Source organism: Rhinopithecus roxellana, chromosome 19 (genome assembly GCF_007565055.1).
Source record: "Rhinopithecus roxellana isolate Shanxi Qingling chromosome 19, ASM756505v1, whole genome shotgun sequence".
In the NCBI taxonomy this organism is placed as follows: Eukaryota; Metazoa; Chordata; class Mammalia; order Primates; family Cercopithecidae; genus Rhinopithecus; species Rhinopithecus roxellana.
The window spans coordinates 45,501,754-45,519,231 of NC_044567.1; the positions used below are offsets into that span (position 1 = coordinate 45,501,754).

The following is a 17,478-nucleotide window of genomic DNA, read 5'->3' on the forward strand; positions in this document are numbered from 1 at the left end:
AAACTCCTGACCTCAGGTGATCCGCCCACCTCAGCCTCCCAAAGTGCTAGGATAACAGGCGTGAGCCACCACACCCGCCCCAAATATATATTTTGCAGTATCACACATATAAAACAATTCATTTAAAGTATATAATTCAATGACTTTTTAGTATATTCAATCAGACTTGTGCAACCATCACCACTATCAATTTTAGAACTTTTTCATCACTCCAGAAAAAACCTTGTGCTCTTTCATCTCCAACTCCTCACCCCACCAACCCTAGACAACAAATATTCTACTTTCTATCTCTATAGACTGCCAATCTAGACATTTCATATAAACAGAATCATACAATATGTGATGTTTTCTGACTGGCTTTGTTTACGTGGCATAATGTTTTTTCAAGGTTCACTCATGTTGTAGAACTGGTACTTCATTCCTTTTTATGGATAAGAAAAAACACATTTTGTTTATGTATTCATCAGTTGACGGACATTTAGGATATTCCTTTTTCACTATTATGAATAATGCTGCTACAAAAATCCATGTACAAGTTTATGTATGGAAATGTTTTCATTTTTTGCGTGTATATACCTAGAAGTGGAACTGTTGAGTCAAATGGTAACTCTATGTTTAACTGGATGTGGTAACTCCATCCTTGCCAACATTTGTTAATGTCAGACATATTAATTATAGCCATCCTAGTGGGTACTAAGCGGCATCTTATAATTTTGATTTGTGTTTTCCTGATGGCTAATGTCATTGATCACCTTACAACATACTTATTGGCCATTTGTGTTTCTCCTCTGGAGAAATGCCTATTCAGATTCACTGTCCACTTTTAGTTGGACTGTCTTTTTGCTATTGAGTTGTAATGTCTTTATGTAATCTAGACCCTTATCCAATATAATAATTGCAAGATTCTGCCCCATTCGGTGGGTTTTCTTTTTACTTTATGGTATCCTTGAAAACACGAGTATTTTTAATTTTGATGAAGTTCAATTTATCTCATTTTTCTTTGGTTGCTTCCACTTTTAGTGTCATATCTAAGAAAACACTGCCTAATCCAAGGTCACAAAAGCTTAACCCTATGTTTTCCTCTAAGAGTTATAGTTTACCTTTTACATCTAGGTCCTTATACATTTTGAGTTAACTCTGGCAGATGGTAGAGGGTCCAACTTCATTCTTTCGCATGTAGATATCCAAATGTCTCAGCACAATTTGTTGAAGAGATTTTTCTTTCCCCCAGTGAACGGTTTTGGCACCTTGTGGAAAAGCAACTGAGAATGTAATTCTATTCCATTGATCTATGTCTGTCCTTAGGATAGTACCACCTTGTCTGGATTACTGTTGCCTCACAGTAAGTTTTGGAATCAAGATGTGTGTCTTCAAACTTTTTTCTTTTTGAAGGTTGTTGTGACAATTCTAGATTCCTAGAATTTCCATATAAATTTTAGGATCAGTTGTCAATTCCTACAAGGAAGCCAACTGGGATATTAAAAGGCACTGCATTTAATCTGTACATCAATCTGAGGAGTGGTGCCACCATAACAATATTAAGACTTCTAATCCATGGACATGAGATGTCTATTTATTTAAATCTCCTGTGTGTGTGAGACAGGGTCTCACTCTGTCTCCCAGGCTGAAGTGCAGTGGTGTGATCTCAGCTCACTGCAACCTCCACCTCCCGGGTTCAAGTGATTCTCCCGCCTCAACCTCCCAAGTAACTAGGAGTACAGGCATGCACCACCACACCTGGCTAATTTTTGCATTTTTAGTAGAGACAGGGTTTCACCATGTTGGCCAGGTTGGTCTTGAACTCCTAGCCTCAGGTGATCCGCCCGCCTCAGCCTCCCAAAGTGCTGAGATTATAGCCGTGAGCCACTGCGCCCAGCCCAGATCTCCTTTAATTTCTTTTAATAGTGAAGTTTTCAGAGTACAAGTTTTGAGTTTATTTTGTTAAATGTATTCCTAAATACATTATTCATTTTGATGCTACTGTAAATGGAACTGTTTCTTTAATGCCATTTCATACATATAGCTGATTTTTGTATGGTGCTCTTATATCCTGAATCTTGCTGAACTCACTTATTAGTTTTAAACAGTTTGTAGTAGATTCCCTTGGAGTCTGTATATGAAAGAGGATGCCATCAGAGAACAGTAGTTTTATTTCTTCCTTTTCAATGTGGATTCCCTTCCTTTTTCTTTCTTTGGGTAAGTGCCCTAGATAGATCCTCACTTCCAATGTTGAACAGAAGTGGTCAGAGTGTACATAATTGTCCTGTTTCTGGCTTTAGGGGAAAAGCATTTGGTCTTTAAACATTAAGTGTGATGTTAGCTGTAAGGTTTTTGTAGAAGTCCATTTTCAGGATGACAAAGTTCCCTTCTATTCCTGTTTTAGTGTTTTTATCACGAAACAGTGTTGGGTTTTGTCAAATACGTTTTCTGTCTAGTAAGATGATCATGTGTCTTTGTTTTTTATCCTACTGATTTTCAGGTGTTGCACCAACCTTGAATTCCTGGGATGAATCCCACTTTTCATGCTGTGTGATTCTTTTTACCTGTAGCTTAATTTGATTTGCTGGTTCTTTTGTGAGAATTTGTGCATCTATATTCCCACGGAATACTGGGCTAAGTTTCTTGTGATGTCTTCCTTGGTTTTGAGGTCAAGATAACACTAGCCTCAAAGAATAAGTGGGGATGTGTTTCCTCCAAAAATTAGCCAGGCGTGGTGGCAGGTGCCCATAATTCCAGCTACTCAGAAAGTTAGGGCAGGAGAATCGACTGAACCTGGGAAGCAGAGGTTGCAGTCAGCCAACACAGCACCACAGCACTCCAGCCTGGGCGACAGAGCAAGACTCCATCTCAAAAGATAAAAATTTAAAATATATTTTTTTATCAATTTCTGTATTTTGTATTGTTTCTTACACTGTTTCTTTTTTTTTTTTTTTTTGCTTTGAGACAGAGTCTTGCTCTGTCACCGAGGCTGGAGTGCAGTGGCGCGATCTCAGCTCACTGCAACCTGTGTCTCTTGGATTCAGGCAATTCTCCTATGTCAGCCTCCTGAGTAGCTGGGATTACAGGTGCCTGCCACCACATCCAGCTAATTTTTGCATTTTAGTAGATGGGGTTTCACCACGATGGCCAAGCTGGTCTCAAACTCCTGACCTCAGGAGTAGGTCTAGTACTGCTTTCTAATTTACTCTCTGTATCGTCTCTACTGGTTAAATCTATTAGCAAACACTATTTTAATTTCTAATCATTTGTTTACAGTAATACTAATGGGTCTTAATTGTTAATTTTATACACTGTTTTCATTTCCGTATCTAAATGCAAGTTTATGTCACTGGAACCACAGATAGATTCCTAAATCTAGCTTTTCACTACTGAAATTCTGATTAGCTAGCGTAACAACTTTATGTACAAATTACAACCGTGTATAAAGACTTTCTGAACACCAGTAGAAAACTTCAGTGTCTTCTGGTGATTAGCTATAAGCTCTATTCCTACTATTTTTTGTCAGATTGAGAACTATATGGCCTTTTGTTCTGTTTCATGTAACTGTCTCTTACTCATTGGCAACACTACAAATTTCCAGAGCACAAAACAAACACTGCTGTAGAGCCAAGCTCTGTAGTTAAAGAAAAGCTGAATCAGAAGATACTTCAACAGAAAAGCAATAAAACCTTCAGAAATATTTATAAACATACCCAGCTGAAGTTGGCTTGGAAAAGAATGGGTACTAAGACCAGCCTGGGAAACATGGTGAAACCCCATCTCTACTAAAAAATACAAAAATTAGCCGGGTGTGGTGGCACGTGCCTGTAGTCCCAGCTACTCTGGAGGCTAAGGCAGGAGAATCACTTGAACCAGGGAGGTGGAGGCTGCAGTGAGCCGAGATCGTGCCACTGCGCTCCAGGCTTCCAGGCTGGGCGACAGAGCAAGACTCCATCTCAAAAAAAAAAAAAAGAATAGGTACTAAGAACAGACAGTAAGAGAAGTAAAAAGGTGCATTTTTCATTACCGTCTGCACTTATATTTCAGCTATTCTCCAAACAAGTGCAAACACAGCTATTACAACACTAAAGCAAAAGCTGGACCTATTGGGAAAAAACCAATGTTTGGACTTTCAGAGTTACCTTGACCTGGTTTTCCTGAAAGATAAAACAAAGACTGCTGTCCACATCAAAATCCTGGTTTATACTGTAAACACCTGTGGCAATCATTAAAGACTAGATTTAGACTTCACAATAGATACAATAAAAGCTGCTGTCTCAGGGGAAATCTTCACATTTGATTTTTATTATGATATAGGCTAACAGCCAAGATAAAAACTAAGTAATCAGCATATGACCTTTTATATACTATGCATTTTCTTTAGGAATGCCTCTCAAAAACTCTCAAAAAGGATCACAGTATTTTTTTGAAGTTTTGTAAAAAGCTACCCCAACTGTTTGCTATGGCTAGCTACGTTTATTGAGCGTTTTGGACAGTAAAGAAACAATAGTACACAAAAAGACTATTTACTGGCTTTAGATGTCATCAATGAAATTTTAACAAACCAAGCATGCTTTTTGAACCAACCCATGTTACAAGCTCTTTAATTCACAGATCTAAAACTGTAGTTGATAATGCATTTCAGAAATGGGAGGTTCTTGGTCATTTTCATTTCTTCAGAATTTTGGGGAAAATTCAATTTTATAATTTCAAAAAAATAAGAAAACAAAGGAACCCTAACAGCTTTACTGGGGACACAGAAAAAGAAAGCAAAACAAGGTTTAGACAAGATTGACTTCAATTAGCTGTAGACAGGATGAACAAGCTACAGAGGTTTTGGTATAAGAGGTAAAGGAGAAAACGGGTATCATTAGCCAGCATCATACTGCTGGGTTTCAACTGATCATCAGAGAAAATACTACCACAACCTTTTATATATACATCAAATGTTTTACAGGTCATCTTGATGAGAATATACCATTGCAGAAGGACAGTGGTACTTGATTAATTCAAAAGCATAAACAACTTTTAAAAGGGAGAGGATAAATTCATAAAAAGATACTGAATAACCAGACAGAACTTATTTCTTTTGAGATAGCACACTGAAGCATGGGCCTGTAATCCCAGCTACTGGGGAGGCTGAGGCACGAGAGTCACTTGAATCCAGGAGGCGGAGGTTGCAGTGAGCCAAGATCACACCACTGCACTTCAGCCTGGGCAACAGAGTGAGACTCGGTCTCAAAAAAAAAAAAAGAAAAAGAAAAAGAAACAAATGCACAATCAAATTCCAAAACCATTTTTAAGAACAAAATTCTAACGGAGATGTAAAGAAGAAAACTCAAGGAGGAAAACCACGGTAAAATTTCTGCTAAAAAGCTATTCATGTGTTTTTTTGTTAAACAGATGGCAATGGACATTAAATCACTGATATTTTCATTCCACTGGATATGTCTAAAAGCACGAAGGTGGCCAGGCGCTGGCCCATGCCTGTAATCCCAGCACTTTGGGAGGTCGAGGAGAGCAGATCACAAGGTCAGGAGTTCGAGACCAGCATGACCAACATGGTGAAACCCTGTCTCTACTAAAAATACAAAAATTAGCTGGGCATGGTGGTGCATGCCTATAATCCCAGCTACTCGGGAGGCTGGGGCAGGAAAATCGCTTGTATCTGGGAGGCAGAGGTTGCAGTGAGTTGAGATTGCGCCACTGCACTCCAGCCTGGGCGACAGGGCAAGACTCCATCTCAAAAAAAAAAAGCACGAAGTTTTCATTTAAATTATAAACATCAACAATATAAAACTTATATCCTTCACATCTTTTCAAGCAAAAAATTTTAATCAACGTTAAAATGTATAAAGGTTGTAGGTAAGTATATACTTTACAGAGTTCACAAGTTAAAAAAGCTGCATGATCACTAGTCTAGAACAGGATTTCTCAAACTGTAGTACTTGAACTAGCAGTAACTGGAATCATCTATGAGCTTATTAGAAATGCAAATTTCGGCCGGGCACGGTGGCTCAAGCCTGTAATCCCAGCACTTTGGGAGGCCAAGATGGGCGGATCACGAGGTCAGGAGATCGAGACCATCCTGGCTAACACGGTGAAACCCCATCTCTACTAAAAAAATACAAAAAAAAACTAGCCGGGCGAGGTGACGGGCGCCTGTAGTCCCAGCTACTCGGGAGGCTGAGGCAGGAAAATGGTGTAAACCCGGGAGGCGGAGGTTGCAGTGAGCTGAGATCCGGCCACTGCACTCCAGCCTGGGCAACAGAGCGAGACTCCGTCTCAAAAAAAAAAAAGAAATGCAAATTTCTGGGCTCCACCCAAACATACTGTGGTTTAACAAGCTCTCCAGGTGATTTTTATCCACGTTAGAATTTGAGAGCCACTATTCTATTATAGACTAGAGCAGTTTTCAAAATTTAGTGTGCATCTGGACCCAAATTCCACAGTTTCTCACTCAGTAAATCTGGATGGGACCCAAACATCTGCATTTCTAACAACTTTCCCAGGTGATGATAATGATAATGATGCTGTTCCACAATCACACTTTGAGAACCACTGGTCTAGAGAGCTGTGGAAGCCATATCCACATTATTCTAGGTCAGTACTCAAAACGGGCCCCTTCCCTGATCCTTCAAATTAGGTCCCCCACCATGTTCTCTCATGTATTTTCCTTATACAGTTTCCCTTTTTCTTTTTTTTTTGAGATGGAGTTTCACTCTTGTTGCCCACACTGGAGTGCAACGGCGCAATCTCGGCTCACCTCAGCTTCTGCCTTCTAGGTTCAAGTGATTCTTCTGCCTCAGCCTCCCGAGTAGCTGGGATTACAGGCACACGCCACCACGCCCGGCTCATTTTGTATTTTTAGTAGAGACGGGGTTTCTCCATGTTGGTCAGGCTAGTCTCGAACTCCCGACCTCAGGTGATCCACTCGCCTCGGCCTCCCAAAGTGCTGGGATTATAGGCATGAGCCACTGCGCCCGGCCTGCAATTTCCTTTTTAACAACTCATCACACAATTACTTAACATCTGTTTGGCTCATTGAGTTCAACCAAGTTAAAGAACCACATGAATTTTGCTCCTTCTGTATACCCAATATGTAAGTATAATGTCTGCCTCATAGTAGATATTAAATAAACATTTATTGATAAATAACTGAATATTTGTTGGGTAAAACTGATGTTTCATGGAATTAAAGATAACATAGCTAAAGATGTTATTAGAATGCCAACAATCCTAGTTTGCTCACAACTGGATCTCAAGTGTAAGAGCAATGACCGTCTCTCATCTCAAGGTTATGCAACCTAAGTATCAACAGTAAGATCAAAAAACAAGGCAAAATCTGAAGAAGGCATTTTTCAACTTGTTTTTTCAATCTCATTCTTAATCTAGCCTTTAAACAGTATTCTTTTATTATGCAAGTATAAATAAAATCAAGGTTTACTCAACGATAAAATTAACACTACTACCAAGAAACTCAACACTTTGAGGCCATTTTCGCATTGAAGGTGGTGGGAGACTTATAAACTTACCCTCTTTAGCCAAATATAACTCCTTAAATTTTGCTCTCTTTTGATTAAATTCTTGTTCAAGCTGCTGTTGTGCACGTAAAAATTCTGCATTAATTTTTTCCAATTCTGCTACCCGTTGCTGAAGAGAAACTGGGGGGAAAAAATACTAGTTAACAAGTAATAACTTTTATTTATAAATAAATTTATAAAACAATAAATTAGTATTCCAGCTGCACATTGCTATACATGAAACAAGTAGTCAAGTCTCTTCCAAAAATCTACCATATGCTAGGATATTCTAATGTTAAAAAAAGTAAGACAGGCCAGGCATAGTGGCTCACTCATGTAATCCCAGCACTTTGGGAGGCCAATGCAGGTGGATCACCTGAGATCAGGAGTTCGAGACCAGCCCAGCCGACATGGAGAAATCCCATCTCTACTAAAAATACAAAAATTAGCCAGGTATGGTGACAGGCACCTGTAATCCCAGCTACTCAGGAGGCTGGGGTGGGAGAATTGCTTGAACCCGGGAGGCGGAGGTTGCAGTGAGCCGAGATCACGCCACTGCACTCCAGCCTGGGTGACAGAGTGAGACTCTGTCTCAAAAAAAAAAAAAAAAAAAAAAAAAGTAAGACCCTTCTATTAGACTTAATACACAACTGTAAATGAGTCATGTAAAGTGAAACCACAAATATACAAAGAATCACATAAGACCAACTTCCCCACAAAAAAAGAGCTTCTCAAGTGCCTTTGTGCAACTGAATAGCAATTCAATTTTACAACTGTTAAATACTGGATTATTTGAGCTAATTATCCCACACATGAACCCACTGCCAATCTTGCTATTTCCCATTTCTTTCAAATGTCACAAGCAGAATCTAATGGGTTCCCTAATTAGTGCAGCCATACCAGACTGAACTATTCTTCCAACTTCAAAATGATCCATTACCATTATACTGAGATCATAATCAAAAACCCATTCATAGAGAGAAGATACAGAACTGTACATTCTATATGAACTCTCAATTACTGAGAGATAATCTGGTTTTCTTCCATGTTTTCAACATTGATCATGGTGTGTGGGGATTAGCAGACTTTTTTTTACTTTATGGACACTATAATTTGGACTCAGTTGGTTAAATGACTGCCTTCCCTAACCAAACCCAAGGGTTCTTTTGATTGAAGCATAAGATAGGAGGTCCAGCTGTCCAAACCCCTGATCTCCTCTTTTGCCCCAACAGCATCCCAGCCTTAAAGCTATGACCATAATCCCTTTAGGGGATATCAGTTAGTACTAATCAACCACTAACTACTTAGGCCAGCAGAGGTCCAAGTTTCCTGCTACAAGTCACTCCAGATAACGATGATTTGCCTACAATTTTAATCAAGATCTGAGATTATCTTCAAAGGCTATCCCCTTTCCCAATCACTCACTCAATTTAATTGAGAGCTGATTTTTAAAATGTATAGAAAAGAAGACTGGAAAAAATGTACCAATGATTTATGTATGAGTAACAGAATTATGGCCCATTAATTTCTTCCATATGCTTTTTTATTTTTGAGACAGAGTCTCGCTCTGTTGCCCAGGCTACAGTGCAGTGGTGCGATCTCGGCTCACTGCAAATTCTGCCTCCCATATTCAAGTGATTCTTCCGCCTCAGTCTCCCAAGTAGCTGGGACTACATGCATGCACCACCATGCCTAGCTAATTTCTGTATTTTTAGTAGAGACATGTTGGTCAGGCTGGTCTTGAACTCCTGACCTCAAATGATCCACCCACCTCGGCCTCCCAAAGTGCTGGAATTACAGGCATGAGCCACTGCGCCCGGCCTTCCATATGCTTCTCAAAGTTCTCTTCTATGCAGATATGTATTTCTTTGACAATGAACTAAAACCAATACAGATGGTTCAAACTGATGGTTTCACTTATAATTTTTCCACTTTATTATGGTACTCATATAACCATTCTTTTTCACTTTCAACTTTCACTACAGGATTCAATAAATTACATGATATATACAGCACTTTATTATAACTTGATAAATGTCAGCTGTCATTATTAAATTGGTGGTATTTATTTAATGAATAACAAAAAAAAAAAAATAGTAATCAAATGACCTTCTATGTAGCCAGAAAAGACCAGAAGTCACTTCCAACCTCATGATTCTGACTCAGTTCCATGCTTAGACTCCCAGCTTATACCTTTCCCTATTACCATATATCTTTTTTGGGTTTTTCTTGAGACGGAGTCTCACTCTGTCACCCAGGCTGGAGTGCAGTGGCGCAATCTTGGCTCACCACAACCTCCGCCTCCCAGGCTCAAGCAATCAAGCGATTCTCCTGCCTCAGACTCTAGAGTAGCTGGGATTACAGGCACACGCCACTGTGCCCAGCCAATATTTGTATTTTTAGTAGAGACAGGGTTTCACCATGTTGCCCAGGCTGTTCTTGAACTCCTGACCTCAGGTGATCTGCCCACCTCAGCCACCGCGCCCAGCCTACCATGTATCTTTATAGCATTAAGAACAAACTAATTGGCCGGGCGCGGTGGCTCAAGCCTGTAATCCCAGCACTTTGGGAGGCCGAGGCGGGCGGATCACGAGGTCAGGAGTTCGAGACCATCCTGGCTAACACGGTGAAACCCCGTCTCTACTAAAAAATACAAAAAGCTAGCCGGGCGAGGTGGCGGGCGCCTGTAGTCCCAGCTACTCGGGAGGCTGAGGCAGGAGAATGGCGTGAACCCGGGAGGCGGAGCTTGCAGTGAGCTGAGATCCGGCCACTGCAGTCCAGCCTGGGTGACAGAGCGAGACTCCATCTCAAAAAAAAAAAAAAAAAAAAAAAGAACAAACTAATTACTGTAATGCCAGCCTTCAACAATATTAAACCTTCTGAAATTTAAAAGGCTGAGAATATAAGTATGCCATCCTTTGTCAACAATAGGTTTTCTGTTAGAAGATTTTGCCCAGCTGTAGGCTAATATAAGTGTTCTGGGCACATTTAAGGTAGCTAGGCTAAGCTATGATGTTCCATAAGTTAAGTGTATTAAATGCATTTAGTGATATTTCCAATTTATAATGGGTATAGCTCCATGGTTAAGTCGAGAAGTATCTCTATGTGTTCATTCCCATGAGATCTTGAAACTAGCCTCACTATAGATTTAATAGTATAATCGCAATCATTGCAGAAACAGGATGACTGCTGGTTTGAGTTCCATGTCATTAATGGTAATTATTTTGAGAAACAAACACGTAGGGTCTCTAAGTCAAAGCAACAACTTCTGATCAACAGAAGGTTTGATAAAACTTTGAGAAAAAGAGGGATGAGAAATCCACTGGAAGGAAAAAATGTGCAATTATTTCATATTACCATTTGAAATTATGAAAGAAATCTGTTCTCTGTGCTAATTTTACTGGTATTTTTATTGTTAAATCCACACTGTTTAATAAGTTAAACAACTTTTCCATGTAACACTTTAGTACAGAGGTAACAAAGGGCTCTGGGGAATCAAGGAAAGAGAAAAACCAAAAGCTGTCTGTTCTTATTTTTCTCTAAGAAGATGTATCCCCTCCTATCCCTACCTTCTACCAAAATGCACACATAACCAAAACATCCATACCTCTCAACATTAATGTGTTTATAATTAGGAACTGAGACAAATGAATCAATAAAACAAAAATGCAGCCGTTAAAGATGCAGCCAAAAGGGCCGGGCGCGGTGGCTCAAGCCTGTAATCCCAGCACTTTGGGAGGCCGAGACGGGTGGATCACAAGGTCAGGAGATCGAGACCATCCTGGCTAACACGGTGAAACCCCGTCTCTACTAAAAATACAAAAACTAGCCGGGCGAGGTGGCGGGCGCCTGTAGTCCCAGCTACTCGGGAGGCTGAGGCAGGAGAATGGCGTAAACCCGGGAGGCGGAGCTTGCAGTGAGCTGAGATCTGGCCACTGCACTCCAGCCCGGGCGACAGAGCGAGACTCTGCCTCAAAAAAAAAAAAAAAAAAAAAAAGATGCAGCCAAGATTAAGTAGGTTTCCATTACTCCCAACCCCTTCATGGCTCTGGCCCAGAGTTTAGACCCACTCTATACCCACAAAGCCTGGCTCTCTCCAGGCTTCAGGACAGTGTTCAGTTCTAGAAATCATAATCCCTTTGAGAGTATATCGAGTAATTGTCTTTCTCTTTTTTTTTTTTAAGAAGTGATCATCCACCTCAAGTACTTCTAACATACTGCAATTCTACAATATAGAAAGACAAGAAAACGGCTTTTTACAAGAATGCCTTTACTACAACATTTAGAAAAATCAATTCACCCTAAATATGAGAAAGTTTACAAATAAGCGTATCCTAATGCATTAGCAACCAACCACAAATCAAGGAGAAACCAGCTCTCATCACACAAAATCCTGCATTATTTTTTATAACATGGCAGCTAATAGGTCACAATCATTAGCTAACAGTTCAAGTAAAAAGTACTTAGTGTTGTATATAGAATAAAGTTGATAAATGTTAGCTGTCATTATTAAATTGGTAGTATTTATTTCATGAATAAAGAAAAAAGTAGTGATCAAATCATGTATGTAGCCAGAAAAGACCAGAAGTCACTTCCAACCTCATGATTCTGACTCAGTTCCATGCTGAGACTTCCAGCTCATACCCTTCCCTATTACCACGTATCTTTATAGCATCACGAACAAAGTCATTAACTGTATTGCCAACCTTCAACAACATTAAACCTGAAATTTAGAAGGCTGAGAATATCAGTATGCCAGCCTTTGTCAACAGTTTCATATATCCCGTATTTATCGCCTTCATTTGAGCAATAAGAAAAAGGGAGACATTATCTAATGCATTGCCTACTTTCTTTCTTTCTTTCTTTCTTTTTCTTTTCTTTTCTTGAGATGGAGTTGTTGCTCTGTTGCCCAGGCTGGAGTGTAGTGGCACAATCTTGGCTCACTGCAACCTCCATCTCCTGGGTTCAACCTATTCTCCTGCCTCAGCCTCCCAAGTAGCTGGGATTAAAGGAGCCTGCCACCATACCAGGCTAATTTTTTTGTATTTTTAGTAGAGACAGGGTTTCACCATGTTAGCCACGCTAGTCTCGAACTCTTGACCTCAGGTGATCCACCTGCCTCCGCCTCCCAAAGTGCTAGGATTACTGGTGTGAGCCACCACGTCCAGCTATGCAATGGCTACTTATAATGCTTGACATCCAAAGGGAAAAAGGACTATGTCACTCAATTCAGAATGTCTGAATTAACAACAGCAATACAAAAAGAAAAAAGAATACAATAAATAAATGGAGTAAAGACCTAATAATTTTGATATAAACAAGAGAACACGTAATAACTTAAAATATTTCTAAGACTCAAGCTGTGTCCTACTACTACGTTCCTTTTACAAGTAAAACTTATAATAATTTTTTATTTTATTTTTTTTTTGAGACGGAATTTCGCTCTTGTCGCCCAAGCTAGAGTGCAATGGTGTGATCTCAACTCACAGCAACCTCCGCCTCCCAGGGTTCAAGTGATTCTCCTGCCTCAGCCTCCCGAGTAGCTGAGATTACAGGTGCCTACCACCACTCACAGCTAATTTTTGTACTTTTAGGAGAGATGGGGTTTCACCATGTTGGCCAGTCTGGTCTCAAACTCCTGACCTCAAGTGATCCACCCGCCTTGGCCTCCCAAAGTGCTGGGATTACAGGCATGAGCCACCACGCCTGGCATCTTTACACTAAATTTGATAAAGATATATGCAACATGAAATGTACTACGACCAAAACCTTTTTGTTTAAAGATTTTCGAACTCCAAGAAAATACCTATTTCAACCAATTTACAACAAAAAATAACTCCAGTGGGCTCAAAGAAGCTGAATAGTTCCTAAAACTCAAATGTCTTATCTTGTGTGTCACTGGATTTTAAAATAAAACTATTGGCCGGGCACAGTTGCTCATGCCTGTAATCCTAGCACTTTGGGTGGCCAAGGCAAGTGGATCTCTTGAGGACAGGAGTTCGAGACGAACCTGGTCAACGTGGTAAAATCCTGTCTCTACCAAAAATACAAAAATTAGCCAGACATGGCAGTGCGTGCCTGTAATCTCAGCTACTTGGAAGACTGAGGTACAAGAATTGCTTGAACCTCGGAGGCAGAGGTTGCAGTGAGCCAAGATCGTACCATTGCATTCCAGCCTGGGCGACAGAATGAGATCCTGTCTCAAAAATAAATAAAATAAAATAAAATAAAACTATTAAGTATGGTAGGTATATCCTACCCATCTTACATATTCATTCAGTGAAGTAATACCAAACCAGAAAAAGTTATATTAAATAAACAAACACAATGTTATATACAGCACAGTAGGAGCTATGCAAAAATTATATAGAAAAAAAGACTGTAATGAATATCCCAAATGGCATTCAGAGTAGTAAAAGAATTATGCTGATGAGATTTAAATCAAAAGGCAATGAGATGCTTCATCTTTCTTATTTTAATAATTATGCTATTTTATTGCTCTACCTCAAACTATTTGCTCATAAAAAAGTATACATATAAAAAACAAAAAAACAAAAAGTATACATATACAAAATGGTGTCAGAATATTTTAACACAAAAAAATCATTTTTTAAATTTTGCTCTTAAGAAACTCACAGTTGGCCGGGCGCAGTGGCTCACGCCTGTAATCCCAGCACTTTGGGAGGCCGAGGTGGGTAGATCACAAGGTCAGGAGATTGACACCATCCTGGCTAATATGGCAAAATCCCGTCTCTACTAAAAATACAAAAACTAGCCGGGCGTGGTGGTGGGCGCCTGTAGCCCCAGCTACTCAGGAGGCTGAGGCAGGAGAATGGCTAAACCCGGGAGGCGGAGCTTGCAGTGAGCAGAGATCGAGCCACTGCACTCCAGCCTGGATGACAGAGCGAGACTCCGTCTCAAAAAGAAAAAAAAAGAAAAAGAAAAGAAACTCACAGTCAGCCGGACGTGGTGACTCACGCCTGCAATCCCAGCACTGTGGGAGGCCAAGGCGGGCAGATCATGAGGTCAGGAGATTGACACCATCCTGGCTAACACGGTGAAACCCCATCTTTACTAAAAATACAAAAAAAATTAGCCGGGAGTGGTGGCAGGTGCCTGGAGTCTCAGCTGCTGGGGAGGCTGAGGCAGGAGAATGGCGTGAACCCAGGAGGCAGAGCTTGCAGTGAGCCGAGATCGCACCACTGCACTCCAGCCTGGGCGACACAGCAAGACTCTGTCTCAAAAAATAAAAAAGAAAAAGAAACTCACAGTCTACAAAATAATCATTTTCTGCACTGCATTTAAGATTTTAAGATTTTTCTAGCCGGGCCCAGTGGTTCACATCTATAATCCCATCACTTTGGGAGGCCAAGGTGGGAGGACTGCTTGAGGCCAGGAGTTTGAGACCAGCCTGGCAACAGAGTAAGACCTCATCTCTACTAAAAATACAAAAATTAGCCAGGCATGGTTGTGTGTGTCTGTCGCTTGCGCCTGGGAGGTTGAGTTTGCAGTGAGCCAAGATGGCAACACTGCACTCCAAAAAAAACATCTAAAACATTAAAAAGCTTATAAAGTAACTTTATAAACTAAGGTAAACTGGTCAGGTGCGGTGGCTCACGACTGTAATCCCAGCACTTTGGGAGGCCGACGGGGACGGATCGCCTGAGGTCAAGAGTTCGAGACCAGCCTGGCTAATATGGCAAATCCCCATCTCTACCAAAAAAAAAAAAAAATTAGTTGGCCATGGTGGCAGGCACCTGTAGTCCCAGCTACTCGGGAGGCTGAGGCTTAAGAATCGCTTGAACTGGGGAGGAGGCGGCTGCAGTGAGCTGAGATTGCACAACTGCACTCCAGCCTGGGCAACAGAGTGAGACTCTGTCTCCAAAAAAAAAAAAAAAAATCTTTTTTTAGTAACATTCCCCTCAATCTGCTCCAAGATTTTAGTTACGCTCTCCAGAATTAGAGAGATTTTCTAGTATCTGACATTTCACACCTACCCTATTTTCTTCTCCAGATTTCTCCTAATCATGATTTCTAAATGCTTCATTATCCAAGTTGCTCACCCTTCAAACTAAGTCAAAGTTCCACATAAAATATGACAGTCTGATCTAAACACAATACCAGCATAGAGTCTAACAGAAATACCTCCTTTCTTCAGGGGACTATACCCTTAACAATGTACGGTAAATCTACTCTACCTTTTTTTGCCACAACCCCACATTGTTATTGTTATCCCACAATATTAATGTAAATCCAATACTGTCCTTAAACCCTTTCCACTTCAATTGCTATTAAACCAAGGCTCCTCTTACAACCTGAAGCTACTGCAGTTTTAACCACGGCACAGGTGGTTGATTTTTTTTTTTTTTTTTAACAAAATTATAGGTTAGGACTAAAAGACCCTTGGTACATCACCTGAAATGTTGGTGGAGGCTGATATTGATTACTCTAAGTTTGGTATGCAGACTGTTTGTGGCACAAACTCCTTATCTCATTCTTAGACCAGTAACAATGTAAAATAAACTAACACACTAAGCACACTGCTTAGTTCTACTGACATTTTTCTATGAAGAAAGCAGTACATGGACTGATATTCTGGTTCAGGTTCCTTGTGTCCTCGAAGACATTAAAAACAGTTTGTGGACAGGTTACTTTCAGTAGTACTGCTGTAGTTGACAACCGCCATATCCATGGCTGTCTATCATCTTTCCAATAGTCTTCTTACATTTAAAGAAATTTCCATTTTATGAGTTTCAGCTTCCCAAAATAGAAGTCAAATACAAATCCCCAATCTCCCTTAAAACCAGAATGCAGGCATGTGACCTAGGCTCCTCCAAACAAACACACCCAAACGCACTTCAGTTCAGAATAGAGCCGTGTCAAGAAACGAGGTTCCATTCTCACTGCTGTAAGACTTTTAGTCGCGTCCCAGTGGTATAGGTCTAGCTCCTGAATCAGAAATGGTATCAGTCCAAGCAGTAGTGACAATGGCATTAAGTCAATTTCTTTTCTATAGGCCAGCAGAACCAGAGGCAAGTTTCCGTTAAGGTCAGTTCTAGAGCAGCTTTTGAGTATTCCTTAAATTTTAGCATAAAGGAGTGATTCTCCAAGTGTAGCTCTGGGACCACATCACCATCACCTGGAAACTTGTGAGAAGTTCTCAGGCCCCATCCCAGACTTCCTGGAATCAGAAATTCTGGAGATGGGGCCCAGCAATGTGCTTAAACAAGCCCTTTCAGATGCAGGCTAAAGTTTGAGAATCATCTAGAATCTCTCTCCTTGCCCTCCCAACGACTCTGTAAGCAACCTCATATCTTCTCAAAAATACCTTTTCTGTTTGCAACCAAGAAGCTTGAGTAAAACATACTGTCACTCCCACTACCATACTCTTAAAGACTGCTCATAGGGTGCTAAGCAATGATTAAACAACAACAACAATCTACAAGGAATTAACGTGAGTTAGAAGATAGGACACACTTGAAAAATCTGCTTACTATCAACCTGGCTGACTTTATAACACCATATGGGGATGGAGGAGCACATACTGACTTCCTTCTAAAGAGTACAGTACAGGGGCCGGGCGCGGTGGCTCAAGCCTGTAATCCCAGCACTTTGGGAGGCCGAGATGGGCGGATCACGAGGTCAGGAGATCGAGACCATCCTGGCTAACATGGTGAAACCCCGTCTCTACTAAAAATACAAAAAACTAGCCGGGCGACCTGGCGGGTGCCTGTAGTCCCAGCTACTCGGGAGGCTGAGGCAGGAGAATGGCGTGAACCCGGGAGGCGGAGCTTGCAGTGAGCTGAGATCCGGCCACTGCACTCCAGCCTGGGCGGCAGAGCAAGACTCCGTCTCAAAAAAAAAAAAAAAAAAAGTACAGTACAGAAAGGTCCCCCCGCTTACACCCCAAGAGAGAGAAACTCGATCAATACTACCTCAGTAGGGGTGGTCAAGGCTAGTATCACTGATGAGCCAT

At 40.7% G+C, this 17,478-nt stretch overlaps 1 protein-coding gene across 4 annotated transcripts in view; it reads right to left on the bottom strand.

Moving 5' to 3' along the window:
* Positions 1–17,478, bottom strand: part of RABEP1 (rabaptin, RAB GTPase binding effector protein 1) — a 113,623-nt gene that overhangs the window by 69,744 nt on the left and 26,401 nt on the right. For 2 of the 4 annotated variants that reach the window (XM_010355845.2, XM_030923326.1), the window contains exon 2: positions 7,515–7,643. The exons of 1 other annotated variant lie outside the window; for it this stretch is intronic. In XM_010355845.2, coding sequence (XP_010354147.1) covers positions 7,515–7,643 — 129 coding nt within the window. Of the gene's footprint in view, positions 1–1,100; positions 1,248–7,514; positions 7,644–17,478 lie in introns of those variants that run through there. One more of the 4 variants, XM_030923325.1, reaches the window with a different exon arrangement.